Source organism: Microcebus murinus, chromosome 9, assembly GCF_040939455.1.
Source record: "Microcebus murinus isolate Inina chromosome 9, M.murinus_Inina_mat1.0, whole genome shotgun sequence".
In the NCBI taxonomy this organism is placed as follows: Eukaryota; Metazoa; Chordata; class Mammalia; order Primates; family Cheirogaleidae; genus Microcebus; species Microcebus murinus.
This window is the reverse complement of record NC_134112.1, coordinates 98,352,349-98,371,084: the sequence shown is the minus strand read 5'-3', so window position 1 is coordinate 98,371,084 and position 18,736 is coordinate 98,352,349. Positions and strand designations below refer to the sequence as shown.

The window sequence follows — 18,736 nt, the reverse complement described above, 5'->3', positions numbered from 1 at the left end:
AACCTGAGGCACAGGCCTCAATCGAGTGCTGCTGAGACCACGTGAAGAGGGTACCTCTCTGCGGTTGGTGATGTGAGTAGCTGCATGATCCACGTTCCCGTCACACGCCCTTAGGCCAAGCCGGGCTTCCTGGGCAGTAAATCCCAACTGTAACAAATTGTGAACTTTCGATGGGTCAATATATAGCTCTTTAAAGAGGTGACGTGCCTATAGACAGGAAGAAATATAAGAATCATATAACTATAGCAACATTAAAGCTTAACATAGGCTAAAGCCTAAAAGAAATTATATTGTACTTAACATGTATTAAGGTACATCAGATTTTAGATAAACTCACTAAATGTGACCTATTATTACCAAGTACAAATGGAAATATCTGCTCACATAACTAATCCGCAACATGAGTGAACAGGCTGGGTGCTGTGGAAGTCAGTGGTATCCACCATCCCCTTTATTTTTGTAATAAAAGCCCCTGAATTGGAGGCTAGGCACAGTGGCTCACACCTGTAAACCCAGCACTCCAGGAGGCCAGGGAGGGAGGACTGCTTGAGACCAGGAGTTCAAGAACAGCTTGGGCAACAATGTGAGACCCTGTCTCTACAAAAATTTAAAAATTAGCCAGGTGTGGTGGTGGTGTGCACCTGTAGTCCTAGCTACTTGCAAGGCTAAGGCAGGAGGATCCTTTGAACCTAAGAGTTTAAGGCTGCAGTGAGCTATGATCATGTCACTGTTTTCAGGCTGGGCAAAGGAGTGAGACTCTATTTCACAAGAGAGAAAAAAGCCCCGGAATTAGAGCAGTGCACATGACATTTCTGACACTCCCTTGCAGCTAGGTGTAGTCAGATGGTTACGTCTAGGCCAACTACATGTAGCTGAAGTGTAGGCCAACTACATGTAGCTGAAGTGTTGCGTGCAACTTCTGGGCCCTCTTTTGCACCCCCTGCTGGCTGGAAGAGGCAGTGACAGGACCAATCTGGAACCTATAAGAGGAGGCTGGTGTGCCCTGGCCTGCTCTCCTCTGGACAGCTCAATGAGAGATGGAAACTTCTATTCAATTAAAGCCACTGTCTTTTTGAAGTTTCCTTATTACAGCATCTTGCCTGCACCCTAACAAATACAAATGTTTATGGTGTATGTGAGGAAGCAGGAACAGGAGAGAGATCACGTTTCTCACAAGTCACAAACTACTGAGTTGATAAAATACTTCCAGGGATTTAAAAAAGCAGATAAAAATGGTTACAAATTTACTTTTCTTACCTTGTTGAGATACTCACAAGCTTCTTCACCATTTCCACTGTGATAGTTTCGAATACCTTGAAGCAAGTAGAGTCTTAAAAACAATACCTTTTCTTTCCCACAATTTCCCTAAAATTTGGGGAGAAAAAGAGATAAAACTGTCTTATTTCTAATTATAGGTCTGTAATGTTCATATCTGTAATTCCCTTTGTCTCCATAGAGGCAAAATGATAGTGTTAAAATGTCTGTAGTTTCACTACTGATGGCAAAAGTGAAGCCCCCAAGCACAATGACATTCCCTGAACCACACAAGAGAAAGACGCGCCAGGGCACCTGCCTCCAGGCATCCAGGACAGCGGCCCTCCCAGGCACAGAAAGACCCTCACTCAAATCACAAGAGCTGTGACTCATTCAGGAGAACTGTTACTGTTGAAAGGTCTATTTTCTGCATTTACACTCTACTGAACATACGTCACCAGGTTTCTCCCGGTCAGGGCAACCATCGGTGGAGTTCTAGGACTTAGAAAATTGTGCTCCTCTGGACTGAACAGCCAGATTCATAAAACATGTAACGCTTTATAAAAGTACAGCTGTAGGCCGGGCGCAGTGGCTTACGCCTGTAATCCTAGCTCTCTGGGAGGCCGAGGCGGGCGGATTGCTCAAGGTCAGGAGTTCGAAACCAGCCTGAGCAAGAGCGAGACCCCGTCTCTACTATAAATAGAAAGAAATTAATTGGCCAACTGATATATATATAAAAAATTAGCGGGGCATGGTGGCGCATGCCTGTAGTCCCAGCTACTCGGGAGGCTGAGGCAGTAGGATTGCTTGAGCCCAGGAGTTTGAGGTTGCTGTGAGCTAGGCTGACGCCACGGCACTCACTCTAGCCTAGGCAACAAAGCGAGACTCTGTCTCAAAAAAAAAAAAAAAAAAAGTACAGCTTTAAAAGAACACACTGCATACTACTACCAAAATAAAATCACTGTTTGGCAGTAGTCTAAATACTTTAACAGGAATAAAAACAAATTCTAGAAATGGACTCAACGATACATAAAACAAATTACAGTAACATACTTTTATGTGGACCAGTCTCTGATGATTTTCTCCATAACAATTTTTAAAGCATTTCTGGGCCAAGTTTAATTTTCTCTCAGCATCGTCAAGGCATTCCAGTTGTTCCAAGCGGAAGTAACACCACACTATGTCCAGCTGCAGCACTGCGTAGTTATCCACTGTGTCCAGCAGCTCTCTGCAGCACTGACTGGAAGAGAAGGCAGACGACACTGCAGACAGGCAGCATGAGAAAACTTTTCATGAATTACTAAAATTCTCTCCCAGGTTTTTGGTGTGTTTGCAAAGGCCAACTGCTCTAAAAGAGAGAACCCAATGTTTACAAAAGGGAGCTGTATTTGTAACCAGAATCCTTCCAATAAGGGGGAAAAAAAAGAAATTTGGGCTCAGGAATAGCAGCTTACTGCTACCTGCCCTAGGACCTACAGATACACCCTTGCTGTACTGGGAGAGAGGCCCTGCAGGAAGCAGAACTGGGGGCCACTGTGGCAGAACCCCTCAGCAAACATGGGGGGACCATGCTTTAAAGCAGTGACTTCCAACTCTGACTGCAAATGAGAATGACCTACGCAACAGGAATTATCTTTTTTCTGGAGAAATACTGATGTTGGAACCCCACCTAGACCAATTATAACAGAAATTTCTGGGGTGGGGCCTGGATGTTATATTTCTGAAATCTCTCTAGGTGATTCTACTGTACAGCCAAGGTTGAAAACACTGCTTTAAAGACACCAAAAAAAAAAAAAAAAAAAAAAAATCACTACTTAACTACAAATGCTCAAACTGATGAAGGCTCCAACAAGGCATTCATGTTCAATCACATTCAAGCTGGGAAGAAAAACCACCCAGAAAATGCCAGGGTCTAAATGCCTAGCTGATTTCCAAGGGCCCACGTGCAGGCTACACCCAGGCACAGGGAAAGGAAGACAAACAGAAGTCAGTGTGGTCCAGGAAGAATGCTGGCAAAGACAGCCATCAAGATTATTTTGATTTTTAAGTTGTGATTGCATTAAAAATTCATAATGCAAACCTAAATATCAAGTATTTAATAAGAAAGAACATTTGGAGCCATAAATTATACATTAACAAACTTTAAAGGTTTTATCTGTTTGTTTTCATTGGTTTTCTACTAAAAATAAGACTGTTCTTATATAAAACTACAAAATCCACATGCTCTCTTGCCTATCAATACATACTTGGAAGAAAAAAGAAAAACCAAAAGGACTTTTGTCCTTTACTCTTTAAAAACAGTGGTCTCCCAATGAGAGAGAGGCCCTACAGCCAGCCCAGTGGGAGTGGGCAGGGGCAAGAAAAATGTATTAGATGTCTGATAAAGAGTTCTAAGAGGAGGAAAAAAAAGAAAAAGAAAAAATGTATTAGAGCAGTATTTTTATATTTTTGTTTCCTTTTAACATTTTTCTTTTTTGTTAATATTTGAGGACAGATATACCATATTTTACGCACATGTGCACACAGACACAGGGGGTGGGACTAGGTTAGGGCAATTTCTCCAAATCATCTGCTCAGCCTGAGAAGAACAACTTTGAGAGAAGAGGAAGCACTTTATGGACTGTGGTCTCACACTCAAGGTGAGACTTCCTGATCTGCCCTTAGCACATTCTGGTTTCTGTGACACCGGACTATCCTGCTACCCACAAGAAAGCAAGGAGCATTTTGCCCCACTTTTCAATTTCTTACATGTGTGCTCAAACAGGCTTTTTCATGTTTAATACACATCAAGAGCAAGAAAAGAAACAGCCTCATTTCAGTTAAAAATAAAATCAATATGTGCTTATGAATTTCAAGTTTGAGCCAGAATTGAGTATTTGTGCACACACACACACAAAAAGAAAATACCCCAAAACCCAAAGCACACGTCTCCTGTTACACAGGTATGTGTCATCTTGTATAGAAATCAACACCTGTATATAATAAAGCTAAGCCTATATTTGAACCTGATCATATCACTTGGAAAAAAAATTTTTTAAAGCCTGGTATAAAACTGTGTTTTAGAGTATACTTTTATTAATATTGCTTTTAGCCGGGCGCGGTGGCTCACGCCTGTAATCCTAGCACTCTGGGAGGCTGAGGCGGGCGGATTGCTCGAGGTCAGGAGTTCGAAACCAGCCTGAGCAAGAGCGAGACCCCGTCTCTACTATAAATAGAAAGAAATTAATTGGCCAACTAATATATATATAAAATTAGCCAGGCATGGTGGCGCATGCCTGTAGTCCCAGCTACTCGGGAGGCTGAGGCAGCAAGATTGCTTGAGCCCAGGAGTTTGAGGTTGCTGTGAGCTAGGCTGACGCCATGGCACTCACTCTAGCCTGGGCAACAAGTGAGACTCTGTCTCAAAAAAAAAAAAAAAAATATTGCTTTGGTTTACGATTTTAATAGCTTTAATATTCAACACTGTCAATAAATTTTCATGTTGAAAGCAACATTTGTTAAAATAAATATATGACATTTATCTAAATAAAATCGACTTAGCCTAGCTTTAGAAAAATTAAATCCCATTTGGATTGAAGTCAGTTTAATAGAATTTGTTACATTGGCCTTATGGTTTAAAATTTTTATGAAAAAGAAAGATTTCAAGAAAGGTAAGCTAAAAAGTCATTTTTAGTTTTATTATTGGTTTTAAGGACTTGGATTATAATGTGCCCTGGTGTAGTTTTTCCCCCCATATTTCTTACACTTGAGGTTCATTAAAATTCTTTTATCTGGGGGATTATAATTTTCGTCAAATTGGGAAAAATTCTGGCCATTATTTCTTCAAATATTTTTTCTGTCCCAACCTGCCTCCCTTTTTCAAGGACTCCAATTACACATATATTAGGCTGCCTGAAGTTCCACTGCTTGCAGACACACTGTTCATTTTTTTCCAATCTTTTTTCTGTTTCATGTTAGTTTCTATTGATTTATCTTTGTATTTACTAATCTCTTCCACACTGCTTATTCTGCAGTTAATCCTACCCACTCTTAAATCTTCTGTCTCCCAAGTCTTTATCTGACATGCTCAATTCTTCCTCTACCTTCTTGAACGTGGAATATAGTTGCTATTTTAATGTCCTTGTCTACTAAATTCTGTGTTCTGTGTCACTCCTGATTCTGTTTCTACTGATTGATTTTTCTGCTCATTTTCGTTACAGGTTGTATTTTCTTGTTTCTTTGCATGCCTAATTTTTAACCGGATGCTGGATATTTCTGTACTGCTAAACTATTGAGCTTCATTAGGGATGCACTCAAGTTACTTGAAAACGGTAGCTTAAGGACACTGTTCAAGGCTAGTCTTTAAGCTTTGTTAGTAAAGGTAAGAGCAGCCTTTAGGGCTAATTTTGCCCTAGTACTGAGGCAATACCCTTCCCAATGCTCTATTTAATGCCCTGTGATTACAAAGTTCTCCACTCTGCCTGGTGAAACTAGTCCTGGCCTTCTGTGAACTCTGAGGACTGTTCTGTTTTTTCAGGGTGGTTACATGCCCATTCCTGGGTAGTTTCTTCACACACGTGTTGATCATCACTGGGCAGAAGGCTCAAAGGGATCCTGTGAAGCTCTCCAACATGCCCTGCGCCTTCTCTCTCCTCTCACCTGCTTGGCCTCCAGACTCCCAGCTCCACCCCCTCAGCCCAGGGAGCATGAGGCTCTGCCTGGGTTTGCCCTCCCTGCTGCTCTGCAGCCTGAGACTTCCCAGGGCAGTGAGCTCCCCAAGTCTGTTTCCCCCTCTCAGGGTCACTGTCCTGCGCTGTCAGGAAGCCACTGTTTCACATGCTCTGCCCAGTTCCTTCAGGTGAGAAGGCAAATCCAGTCCCTATTACTCCATTGTGGCTGAAAGCAGAACTCACATTTTTAGTTTTAAATAGGGAAAGAAATTATTCTTGGTTACACTATACACCATACTCCAAAACGGATAAGAGACAATTGTGACAGAACTCCTAGCTCACTTGAAGAAGGTAGGAAAGAAAAATCAAGTGGGAGAAGAAATGGAACGACTGATATTTCCTCTGCCTACATTACTGACTTGCATTACAGCTGATCTCCTTTATTGAAAGGGAGAATCACACAAAAAGTATGCATGTACAGTGGCCAGAACAAACAGATCCTCAGAAAAAAAAATCATACTCTATTTAGAAAGGCACTGACAATTATTATTTGTACTACTTACAGAACACGTGGTTAATGTACCACGAGCTGACAATATATTTTATTCAGGGGTTCCCTGAGACCTGAAAATTATTTCAAGGATTTGTCTAGGATAAAATGATTGAGAAAGGCTCACACAGGTGATAACTGCTGAAGCCAGATTATGATTATATACATGCTCTCTATTTTTAGGTACATATTTGAAATTTTCCATAATAAAAAATCAGAAACAATTATGAAGGGGAATGAAAAATTTACCTGAATTTTAAGGCCCCAACTTACAGTCTACACTGTCTGTAGCAGAGAAGGAAACTGACACCCAGAAAGGAGCAGAGACAGAGGCCCCGGAGACACCCAGTCCTCATTCTTGCTATTCCCAGTGTGGCTCCACCCCTCCCAAATATGTGAGACAGCAAATCCCTTGTTTCAGTTAGTTTAAGTTGGGATTTGTTCACTTAGAACCCAAAAGTGCTGACCGATGCCACTGGCAAATTATAAACATCTGTATTCATCTTGAAGTGTACAGTATTATCTTGGGAATTCACCAAAATAGAAAAGAAATTAACATTGAAGTTAACTTTAGATCATTTTCAAAATCAAGTCTACTTCTCAAATGTTTAGTATGCCTGGATTGTAGTCTCTAAGTACCATTTCCCATTAAGAGAAACCAGAAATCCTTGAGAAATTGCTGGTTCCTGGTCTGAGGCATGAAATGTCCAAGATGGGCCTGGAATATCTCTGTGCTAAAGATGTCAGAGACGACAAAGACTACCAGGATCAGATTAGAGGACGCAGGGGCTACCTGGCAGCCAAAGATGGCCAACTGAGGCACTGACATTTGAAACACAGCCAGTGGACCAAAATCCAAGAGTTAAGATATTGATCCTTAAAAAAAAAAGAAAATGAAGACGTCTTTGGTCACCTTTTGAGGATGCCAGTGAAGCAACTTATTTATTCTGAAAACAAGAAAATAAGGAAAAAGGAACCAAATATTTTATTCTGTCTTTCCTGTACAAATTGTACCCCAGCATAACCAAATAGCTGATGAGGCAAATATGTCTTTTCAGAAGAATTTTAACAATGAATACAAAAGGATTAACAGGGTATCACCAGTTTGCAGCCCCTAATGAAGCAACAGATTTGGGGAATGACCAAGGCCTACACCAAAGCCATCAGGTGAAGAGCTCACAGAGAACTTCATAACAACAGTTCCAACTAGCAACACGTCACACACAAAAGAGAGAGAGAGAGATGGTATTCTACATGCTTGTTGTGAAACAAAAAAAGTACGTATGTTTATAAAATTCTTTAGGGAACAGAGGTTAATTAGAAATACAAAGGGAAAAAATAATTCACAAACTAACTTCTCTTTTACATTAACCACTGTCTTAGGTGAAAATGTAAATTAGCCTGAAGTACACAGGGGATGGAAGTGTTGTATATAATCTGGGCCCATCTTCCTTAATACTGGTGTTCACCAAGTACAAAAGTGCCTACCAGAAATATTTGTCAGCGTCCAACAGACATGGCAAGGCTATTCCATATTCTTTTCTTTTCAGGAAAGCTCTGCCCTTCTCATGATATCCCATAGCTAACATAAGGGCCTAGGAAAAAACATGAAATCAAAAAAATATCATTTTAAAATATAATAAAACAAATTAAAAGCATACTAATTCTTTAAAATAAACAAAAACAAGATCACAACTCAATCTAAAAGACAAAATTAAGGAAAACATAATTAATGTTTTAATTCATTTAAATGCTGAAACCAAGCACTCGATCTAATGTGGCTGATATGGTCATAACCAGCAACTGGCCTTTTGTTTTCATCAGTTTATTTTAGTACTCTCTAATCTAGACCTGTTTCTAGTATTCTATAAGACTAAACACATACAAAAACAGTCAGTAATGCCTGTATCCTTTTTTTAAAAACAGCATTCATTTCACTTTCTCTTCTTAATCATCAAGTTGTTTCCAAAGTATTTGTCAACTCTAATATTTACAAATGATTTTTAAAAGGTGATACAAAATTTTTTGAAGTTCATTTTTTTTTAGATTTGGATTTTTATATAATTCTGCCCTACAGACATTTTCCACAAAGATCTGGATGTCATCATTTAGTGTAAGAGAACATTGGGCGAATGCTCACCAACATTTTAAAAAACAAACACCCATCCATCCACAAAGTTCTCTTATTAAAGCTGAAACTTCAGTCCTTAAACAGAATAATTCATATAGTGAAACCCACTTGACTTGAACTTGTCCTTTAAAGACAGAACAATTAAATTGAATGTGACCCATTAGCATTGTAACTCTTCTTTATAAGGAGCTACCTCACGCAGGGTCCAAGCTGTAGAATGCTGCTATAAAGACCCCCCTGGGTATTCAAAGACAGAGTCCCCTCCCACCTATTCCAAATTATAGAAAAGGGGAAAAGGGTATGAGGAGACAGGAGAGATGCCAGAATCCTGTGCAGATTTTCCCCACATGGCATACACCGTTCCCCCTGCCACTATTCTGATGCAGCCCTTAGGGAACATGGTCCACTAATAAACCAAACCAAAACCACTGCCACAGGAAGCCACTTATACTGAGAGCAGTGGGTCATGTCACTCAGGTATGTTGAAGGACACTGCTCCAGGACAGCAAGGTCAAGACATTTAGTACCAATACACTGAATATTACAGGGATAGACTCATCACATGGTTATATTCTCTGTTCATAAGGCTGGAGACAGACAACTGTTTCTACTCCTTTACAACATTGCAAGATATAATAACTAGAATGCCACCCTTCTGTTATGACAACAGATTGAAGACGAGCCACACATTTCTCATAGCACTTACTTTTCTTTCTGATGGGGGAATTTTGATTGATCTGCCTGTCTGGTTAGCTATGTCTAAGTATGGTGTAGTTTCTGGATCCACCACCATCTCAGCTGAAACAAAACCAAAAGGGCCTTCATCAACCCAACAATAAAAAGCAGCGGCAGTGACAACATTAAAAAGGTTAGACTGTCGGGGAAAAACTCAGTGAGAGATGTGATCCCCCCACCTCTAAGCATCTGAGTGAGGAGACAAGCCCAAAGCTCTGTGTACCTCTCTCTGCCAGTATCTCTAGTCCTCTCTTAGTCCTCTGAATTTGTTTTTCTTTCAGTTCTGCCTCATTTTGTTCCTCTTCCTCTACCTGGAAGTTTTTCCTCACATCCTCTTCAGACTGTTTTAGCTCGAGCACCATCGCTTTTACGTTGTGAGTCACTCCTTGTTCTTCAAGAGTTTTCCCTGTGAAGCCAGAATTGCATTTATAAAAAGAGCCATTAAATTTACCAGGTAATAGTCCATATACTATGTTAAGTGGAATTCTTAAACTTGCATTAACATCTGTAAACCACTATACCACCTAATTGTTAAGAATGTGCTTAAATTTGGTTGTGTAACTAGTCACTATTGAGCAGCGGTTAAAATCAGCCAGTGACAAGAGAACCAACTAAATTCATCTTTTCCAATTTTCTAAGGTCTCACCATGAGACCAAATGGAAACAACAAATACTTAAGAATCTACTACAGGGAGAATACTGTGCTAGGCAATATAAAAGGAAAATGAGAATATATAACACACAAATCTTCCTACCTTCTAGTTGGAGAAATAATAAACCCAATACACAGCAAGAGACAAAAAGCTAAAGTACAGGAGTACACTGTGAGAGGTAATCTGTTGTCACGGTTAAAAGTAGAGACCCTAGGCTCCATTCCTTTTTAACTGTGTGGCCCTGAGTAAATTACTTATCTCTTCTAGGACTCTTGTTTCCTTATACATAAAATGGAAATAAAGATAAGGGCAGAAATCAATGAAACAGAAAGAAAGAGAACTGTAATATCAAAAGCTGGCTCTATGAAAAGACTAACCAAATACATAAACCTGACAAAACTTATGTCAAAGAGACAAAATTTTAAAAGGGCAAACACGGATGCAAACAGACTTTAAAATAACAAAATAATATTAACTATAAACACAAATCATTTCTGAAAAACTCTAGCTGGGTTCTTCGTTCTTCTGGGAAACCTGACAACCACTCTAACATGTATATACAAAATAAAGATCCACCAATGGTTATGCCATCTTGATAAAAAAGAGCCAAGAAGGGGACTTGCCTTACTAGATTTTAAGACGACGGCAAAGCCACAGTACTAAAAGCACGACAGGTGGGTAGAAAGAACAGAAAGTGCAGAAACAGAGCCCTAAGGGGCATCGCCAATGATCAAGGGCAGGGCAGGCTGTTTCATAGCTGACAGTGGAGGAAAAATAGAGCTGGACCCTTATCCTTCATAAATAAAGGGGACTCTGAACAGATTAAAGACCTCTTACAGATTAAGCTAATATACAAGAAAATGTAGAATATTCCTATGGCTCTGGGGTTAAGGAAAGAATTTCTTCAACAAAACACAAACCATATAGGGGACAGACTTTATAACATCAAAATCCACGATTTGGGTCGGGCGCAGTGGCTCACACCTAGAATCCTTACACTCTGGAAGGCCGAGGTGGGAGGATCACTTGAGCTCAGGTGTTCAAGACCACCCTGAGCAAGAATAAGACCCCGTCTCTACTAAAAATAGAAAACTTAGCCAGGTGCCTGTCATCCCAGCTACTCATGAGGCTGAGGCAGGAGGATCACTTAAGCCCAGGAGTCTGAGGTTGCTGTGAGCTAGGCTGATGCCAGTGCATTCTACCTGGGGTGACAGAGCAACATTCTATCTCAAAAAAAAAAAAAAGAAAAAAAAATCCCAATTTCTGTTCAATGAAGCCTATTGCAAACAGAATTAACAGAGAGATGCGATGACAGTGAAAAGACATCTGTGACATCTAAAATAGACAATAGGAAATGGTTGGAAATGGCCCGCAAAGGCAGGCTAGGCTGTGAAGTGCTACATTACATCAAGCTAAGAAACGTGAACTTGGTTCTCAAGGCCACAGGAGCCCACTGAAAACCAATTCAACTATGGCGTTTGCCTCAATTGTTGCAATAACTAACTGGTATCCCCAAGTCCATTCATACCTCCTTCAAATTCATTTCCTACCGCAAAGTGATCTTTAAAACACACATATAATTGTGTCTCACTCCCTAGCACAAATGCCTTCCTATTTTTCTAAGGAGAAATTCTCGAATACTGAATAAGGTTCATCTAGCCCAGGGTTTCCCGACGGCTGCACTAGCGCCATCCTGGGCTGGGTGGGCTCTGCTGTGGGGCTGCCCTGTGCACTGTGCGTTTGGCAGTATCTCTGGCCTCCCCTCACTAAATGACAGTCGCCCAACCTCCTCCTCCCACCCCCAAGTTATTACGAGCAAAAATGTCTCCAGACAATGCCAAACGTCCCCAGGGTGGTAAAATGGCCCCTGGTTGAGACCCTGTGCTGTAATCTTCACAGTGTGGGATCGGCCACGCCCTCTATCCTTAAAAAGCGCTCCCCTCACTTTCTGCACTCAGCCACAGGTGACCTTTTTCAGTCCCTCAAATTCATGTTGGGTTGCTCTGACAGGAGGCTCTCAGTTTGGAACGCGCCCACCGCAGCCTCTCTGCCGCAGCCTCTCTCACGCAGCTCACGCTCTTCTCCTATAGGGAGAATCTGCTGGAACCCCATCTTACGCTGAGCACACCCAACTTCCATTCTGTAACATTTCACCTGTCCTGTGACGAGTGTCTTTCCTCCCATAGCACGCAGCAGACAATGAATATTTATCAAAACAGGTGTTTTCTAATTTACATTTTTATTTTAGTAAACTTCTAAATCAGTTTTGGATTATAAATGTAATAAAGCTACACATTTTTTAATAGAGGAAGAATGAGAAAGAAATGGAAAGTCATCATTACTATATTAGCTTGATTGAAAAATCTTGCATACTTTGCTATACATACCTAGTTGAAGCTGTTTCTTATTTATGACAACTTTGATATAATTTTCCTGAAATCCAAAGGCTTCAGCTATTCTGTAAAATAAAACCAATAAAAACTATAGGAAAACAAATTTGTTATTATGATTAAAAAGAGTTTAGTCATGACAGCTATTTTAAACATTATACTCAGAATCACCTAGGATTTCCATCTGCTTACTCACAAACATCACTAGACGATAAAGCCAGCTTACGAGATGCTATCTGAAACTGTGAGGAGAAAAGGTCCTCTTCTAAACTGTTTTACTACTTGTTTCCTCAGGAAGTAGAGACCACAGTACTGTAGATTCATTTGAACAAGAGGACCTTGCTGCTCATCAGGGGAAAACCCACACCCTATAGCTCTGTGGTCTCCCTGGAGGAGACCATACCAGCAGGATGCCAGAGGATCTTCTCCTGTGTCCTGAGTGAATGATTCTTCCTGAATCCGCCCCTAACAGCCCTGATGCAAACCAAAGAACAACGCAACAGAAATCAGCTGAAGAGACACTGTGACTGGCTAGCCCCAGAGGTGCTCAAGACATGTACCATTTAAAAGTACATAAGTAGATGAAATAGTAGACCATATTTCAAAGTTAGAATGTCACTAGTATGTGACAGGAATGTTTTTTGGTTTTTTTTTTAAAACATGAGCCAACAGCCTGAAATGGGCTAAAACACTTTGTTGAAAGTCACAGTAAGCTATTAGTGTACTAGGAAATAGAATTCAAAAACTAATGAACTGGCCGGGCGCTGTGGCTCACGCCTGTAATCCTAGCTCTTGGGAGGCCGAGGCGGGCGGATTGCTCAAGGTCAGGAGTTCAAAACCAGCCTGAGCAAGAGCGAGACCCCATCTCTACTATAAATAGAAAGAAATTAATTGACCAACTGATATATATATAAAAAATTAGCCGGGCATGGTGGCGCATGCCTGTAGTCCCAGCTACTCGGGAGGCTGAGGCAGAAGGATCACTCAAGCCCAGGAGTTTGAGGTTGCTGTGAGCTAGGCTGACGCCACGGCACTCACTCTAGCCTGGACAACAAAGTGAGACTCTGTCGCAAAAAAAAAAAAAAAAAAAAAAAAAACTAATGAACTGGCCAATATCAGGCTCTCTTATTTATATCACTCACTCACTCACTCACTTACTCATTCATTCATTCAAATGTGCACTGAGTAACTACTATGTAGTGGGCACGGAGTTCCCACCTGATCCAAAGTTACATCAAGAGATAAAGAAGACTAGCACTCTGGGAGGCCGAGGCAGACAGATTACTCAAGGTCAGGAGTTCAGACCCAGCCTGAGCAAGAGCAAGACCCGGTCTCTACTAAAAATAGAAAGAAATTAACTGACCAGCTAAAAAAATATATATATATGAAAAATTAGCCGGGCATGGTGGCATATGCCTGTACTCCCAGCTACTGGGGAGGCTGAGACAGGAGGATCGCTTGAGTCCAGGAGTTTGAGGTTGTTGTGAGCTAGGCTGATGCCACTGCACTCTAGCATGGGCAACAGAGTGAGACTCTGTCTCACAAAAAAAAAAAAAAAAGAGAGAGAGAGATAAAGAAGAGAGTTCAAGTATTGAGTTTTCACTTTGCCACTTACTTACCAGTGTGAGCCCAAATAAATCCTTCAACCTCAAAGTCTCAATTTTCCCTTCTATGAAATGAAGATAACGCGTACCCTATCTTACAGGATGGTCACAAGGATCACGAGACAATGTAAAAAGGGCCAGAGCACCTGGGACACAGCACACAGATACTTACTTAGACCTCAGTTCTCTGCCAGTAATGTGCAACTGTGTCTCCAACGAGTTTTTCCTATCCTATAAAAATAAGACAAATATAATAAATGTACCATATTTAACACTTTTTGGAGCTATGGTCCTGTCTATGAAATCACAAAAGCTGATATCAGAGGATGTAAACTTAGGTCACTGGTTAAGGAGAAACGTGCTGCTTCCTTGAGAAGAAGCCTATGGGACACAGCACAGGCTGATTTTGGGATCCAAATGTCCTCAGGGGGCAGCAGCATGGCACCACCAGGGAGGGCTACTCAGGGGTTTGTCACACAGCTGGCCATCTCCATAATCAAATTTCAGAACATTTTCAAGATCCGTCAAAGAAACACCATACCCTGCACCCTCTATTCTCTCCCCTTTTCCTCCCAGCCCCTGGTAATCATTAATCTATTTTTGGTGTCTATAAATTTGCCTGTTCTGGCCATTTCATATAAATGGTATCATACAGTATGGAGCCTTTTGTGTTTGGCTTCTTTCACTAACCAAAATGTTTGAGGTTCATCCATGCTATAGATATATCGGTATTTCATTTCTTTGTATTGCTGAATAGTATTCCATTGTACAGGTATATATTTATTTATCCATTCATCCACTAATGGATATTTAGGTTATTTCTACTTTTTGACTATAGTGAACAGTGCTACTATGAACATCCATGTGCAAGTTTTTACATACACACTCATTTTTTCAGAGAATGATTACCAGTGTTCATCCCTGAGAAGCTGGCCACCGTTGGGTGCCCTGCCATAGTACCATTTCTGGATGTGAACTACTGAGGCCCAAGAAATGAGATGAGGTGGCCCCACCCTGTCATTTCAGCCTGCTTGAGCACTCAGCACACTGCCCTCTGACCCTGCCAGAACAGGAAAGGGAGGAATTCTTTTGTGATATTTTCCACTGTACAGAGTTCTAGAAAACCTGAAGTCCTTTATTATTCCCAATTATTTCTAAACATTCAAACTTGAAATAGGGTAAGAATGTAACACACAGCTCTGTGAAGTTTTGGAGGTCCAAGAGGAACAAGCCTGCCTTGGGAACATTCCAGTTTAACAATCCCTAACATTAACTTTTTTTTTTAGATAGGATCTTAAAAATGTTGCCTAGGGTGGACTGCAGTGGCTATTCACAGGCACAATCATCACACACTACAGCCTCGAACTCCTGGCTAGGCTCAAGCAATCTTCCTACCAACTTGCTGGGACTACAAGCTCTCACTACTATACCTGGTCTTTCTTTTTTTTTTTTTTCGTAACATTAACTTTTAAATTCATAAATGTTCAACATGCAAAGTAACTTAAACAAATTTTAACTTTGGATTGTAGCTTTACATAAAACAACAATTTATTTGATCACATCACTAACTAGGCATTAATACCTATGCAAATTTGGGGAAATTACTCACTTTTTTAAGTCTTGGTGGTAAAAATACCTCAATTGTAGCAATTCCTGTTTTTTTGTAATTTTCATTTCCTGTTCCACGCTCAATTGCTTTGCAACGTATTTCTTCTATTATATTTTCTACTTCATTTTCACAGCATTCTAGCTTGACAGAGTACTTCTTAGCAAGGTCCTATGAAGAAAAAAATCAGAAAAATGCAGATAAATATAGTACCAAAAAAAAAAGAACAAAACACAAAAAAGGGCATGAAGGACCTAAGGCAGGCAACTCTAATGAGTGGAGGTTACCCCTATCATCCTGCAAGCCACACTTACCAAATAGGGAAACAGGCTCAATGGAAAAAGAAAATAATTGGAACTCTTCTAAGGGGAAAAGAAAGATAGGCTATGACTTATGAGACTGCATTACATTAAAAAATTATTTTAAGGAATAGTGAAATGTTCAACTCCACTGAAGGGGAAAAAGAGAAAAAAAAACCAGAAAACATTCTCATTTTTCAAACTTGTAAGAACATGTCAGGTTAGACGTAAACAACTTGCTTAATGGAAAATTCTGAATCATGGGTACTGGCTGTAAAATTATTTGCCAAGGAGAGCTTTAGAATTGGGAAAGAAAACTTAGAAGATTTAAGGAAGCTCAAAAAAAAAGGATGTGAACCAGTTATTACTTGTAGTGAAGTAATTGTTTCCTCCCAAAAAGAATACAGGCTAAGTATCCCTAATCCAAAATCCCAATTCTCCAAAACCTAAAACTTGAGTGCCCACATGATGCTCAAAGGAAATATTTACTGAGGTATTGTGAATTTTAGATTTTTGTATCAGGGATGCTCAACTAGTACATATAATGTAAATATTCAAACATCTGAAAAAACTCTAAAATCCAAAACACTCTGGGCCTAAGCATTTCACATAAGGGATACTCAACCCGTATTTGCATTTGGGGCTTAACATCCCATTAAACATCTCAGAAAACAGTAAACACTTCCCAAAACTCTAAAGTTAAAGGATTCATTAAATTCATAATGTAATACTATGTAGCACTTAAAGATGATGATAAAGGAGCTATCATGATATATGACATATATAAAGTTAAAAAACAGAAATGAGAGTATTTTATTTTTAAAATAATATAAATCTATTTATAATACTTTTTGTTTAAAGATGGGGTTTCACTACATTGTCCAGGCTGGAGTGCAGTGGCTATTCAAGGTGAAATCATAGAGCACTACAGCCTCAAACTCCCTGGCTCCAGTGATCCTCCTGCATCAGCCTCCTGATTAGCTAGGACTATAGGCATTTGCCATGTGGCTTGGCAATATTTTTTTTCTTAAGGGACAGGGTCTCACTCTGTCACCCATGCTGGAGTGCAGTCACATGACCAAGCTCACTGTGGCCCTGAACAGGATCCTGGGCTTAAGTGATGCTCCAGCCTCAGCCTCCTGAATAGCTGGGACAACAGGCACAGGACACCACTCTCAGCTAATTTAAAAAAAATTTTTTTTGTAGAGATGGGGTCCTGTAGGTTGCAGTGAGTAAACTATGATGATGCCACTGCACTCTAGCCCAGGTAACAGAATGAAACACTGTCTCAAAAAAAAAATTATATATGCCTGAAAAACTAAGTAACATTTTCATATGAATAAAGTATTAGTAAACAAAAGTAAGCTTGTCAACTCCCAGGAAAAAGTGGGTACCTGCTAATCACTAATGCTTTTGGTTATGGCAAAAGTTTATATGATCATACATGGCAATTTCTGGTGACTTCAGAATCTTATTTTCCAAGGAGATTTATAATACTGTTAATTATTTATATCTTTTTATTTTTTCTTTTTGAGACAGAGTCTCATTTTGTTGCCCAGGCTAGAGTGAGTGCCGTGGCGTCAGCCTAGCTCATAGCAACCTCAAACTCCTGGGCTCAAGCAATCCTACTGCCTCAACCTCCCAAGCAGCTGGGACTATAGGCATGCACTACCATGCCCAGCTAATGTTTTCTCTCTATATATATTAGCTGGCTGATTAATTTCTTTCTATCTTTAGTAGAGACAGGGTCTCACTCTTGCTCAGGCTGGTTCCGAACACCTGATCTTGAGCAATCCTCGCGTCTCGGCCTCCTAGAGTATTAGGATTACAGGCATGAGCCACCGCGCCCGGCCAATTATTTATATCTTAAAAAAAATACCTTTAATGCTAAGCCAACTTCTTTATTTTCATCTGTATATGGAGGTTTCCAAAGTTGAATCCTATCTTCCCTTAAAAACTGAGTCAATTTTGCTTGAAGGTATTTCTTTTGTGCCATCCTTGAAAGTGAAACAGTACAATAAAATCCACATCATATCTGAAAATGTTTTATAACTTATTTATATCTTGAGGCATTTCGTAAAGCAAGCAGAGCTCCCCTCCACCCCTTCTTCTCTCGTTTAAACTAAATTACTCAGGTTTTAACTAGCTCTAGACTTCTCTAAAAATATATATTAATATATTGAAACATATACATTCTATTATACATATTTATGTAATATAAAACATATATTTCAAAGTTGCTAGCATGTAGTCAGAAATTTTATTGTTGTTTATTAAGCATTATTCTCTGATCTAAGAGAAAAAGGAAAATAAAAGATGTATCCCCAAAGCAGTGAACAACTTCTTTTTTTTTTTTTGAGACAGAATCTCACTTTGTTGCCCAGGCTAGAGTGAGTGCTGTGGCATCAGCCTAGTTCACAGCAACCTCAATCTCCTGGGCTCAAGTGATCCTACTGCCTCAGCCTCCCAAGTAGCTGGAACTACAGGCATGCGCCACCATGCCTGGCTAATATTTTGTTTATACATTTTTAGTTGGTGAATTAATTTCTTTCTATTTTTAGTAGAGATGGGGTCTTGCTCAGGCTGGTTTCGAACTCCTGACCTCAAGCAATCCTCCCGCCTCAGCCTCCCAGTGCTAGGATTACAGGCATGAGCCACCACCACCAGCAGTGAACTTCTTTAAGCAACTCAATATAGAGCTTGTAAATTCTCTCATATTTTGGCCAGCTTAACATAAAAGACTAACCACCCTGGGAGCTGAACATAAAGAAAAGCCAGCATGAACTGTAAACTATCAATACTAAATATTCTCTGTATCTGACTTTTTTAATTAAAAGAAGTTTATACTATTAGAAAAGTTTTGCA

At 40.1% G+C, this 18,736-nt stretch overlaps 1 protein-coding gene across 3 annotated transcripts in view; it reads right to left on the bottom strand.

Annotated features, from left to right (window-relative positions):
- Nucleotides 1-18,736, bottom strand: part of NUB1 (negative regulator of ubiquitin like proteins 1) — a 30,616-nt gene that overhangs the window by 9,799 nt on the left and 2,081 nt on the right. For all 3 annotated transcript variants that reach the window (XM_076006739.1, XM_012786204.3, XM_076006740.1), the window contains exons 2-11: nt 17,751-17,868; nt 15,576-15,743; nt 14,139-14,197; nt 12,360-12,430; nt 9,543-9,725; nt 9,291-9,382; nt 7,942-8,048; nt 2,308-2,494; nt 1,258-1,365; nt 55-207 (exon numbers count right to left, since the gene is read on the bottom strand). In XM_076006739.1, the coding sequence (XP_075862854.1) occupies nt 55-207; nt 1,258-1,365; nt 2,308-2,494; nt 7,942-8,048; nt 9,291-9,382; nt 9,543-9,725; nt 12,360-12,430; nt 14,139-14,197; nt 15,576-15,743; nt 17,751-17,868 (1,246 nt within the window). The remainder of the gene's footprint in view (nt 1-54; nt 208-1,257; nt 1,366-2,307; nt 2,495-7,941; nt 8,049-9,290; nt 9,383-9,542; nt 9,726-12,359; nt 12,431-14,138; nt 14,198-15,575; nt 15,744-17,750; nt 17,869-18,736) is intronic.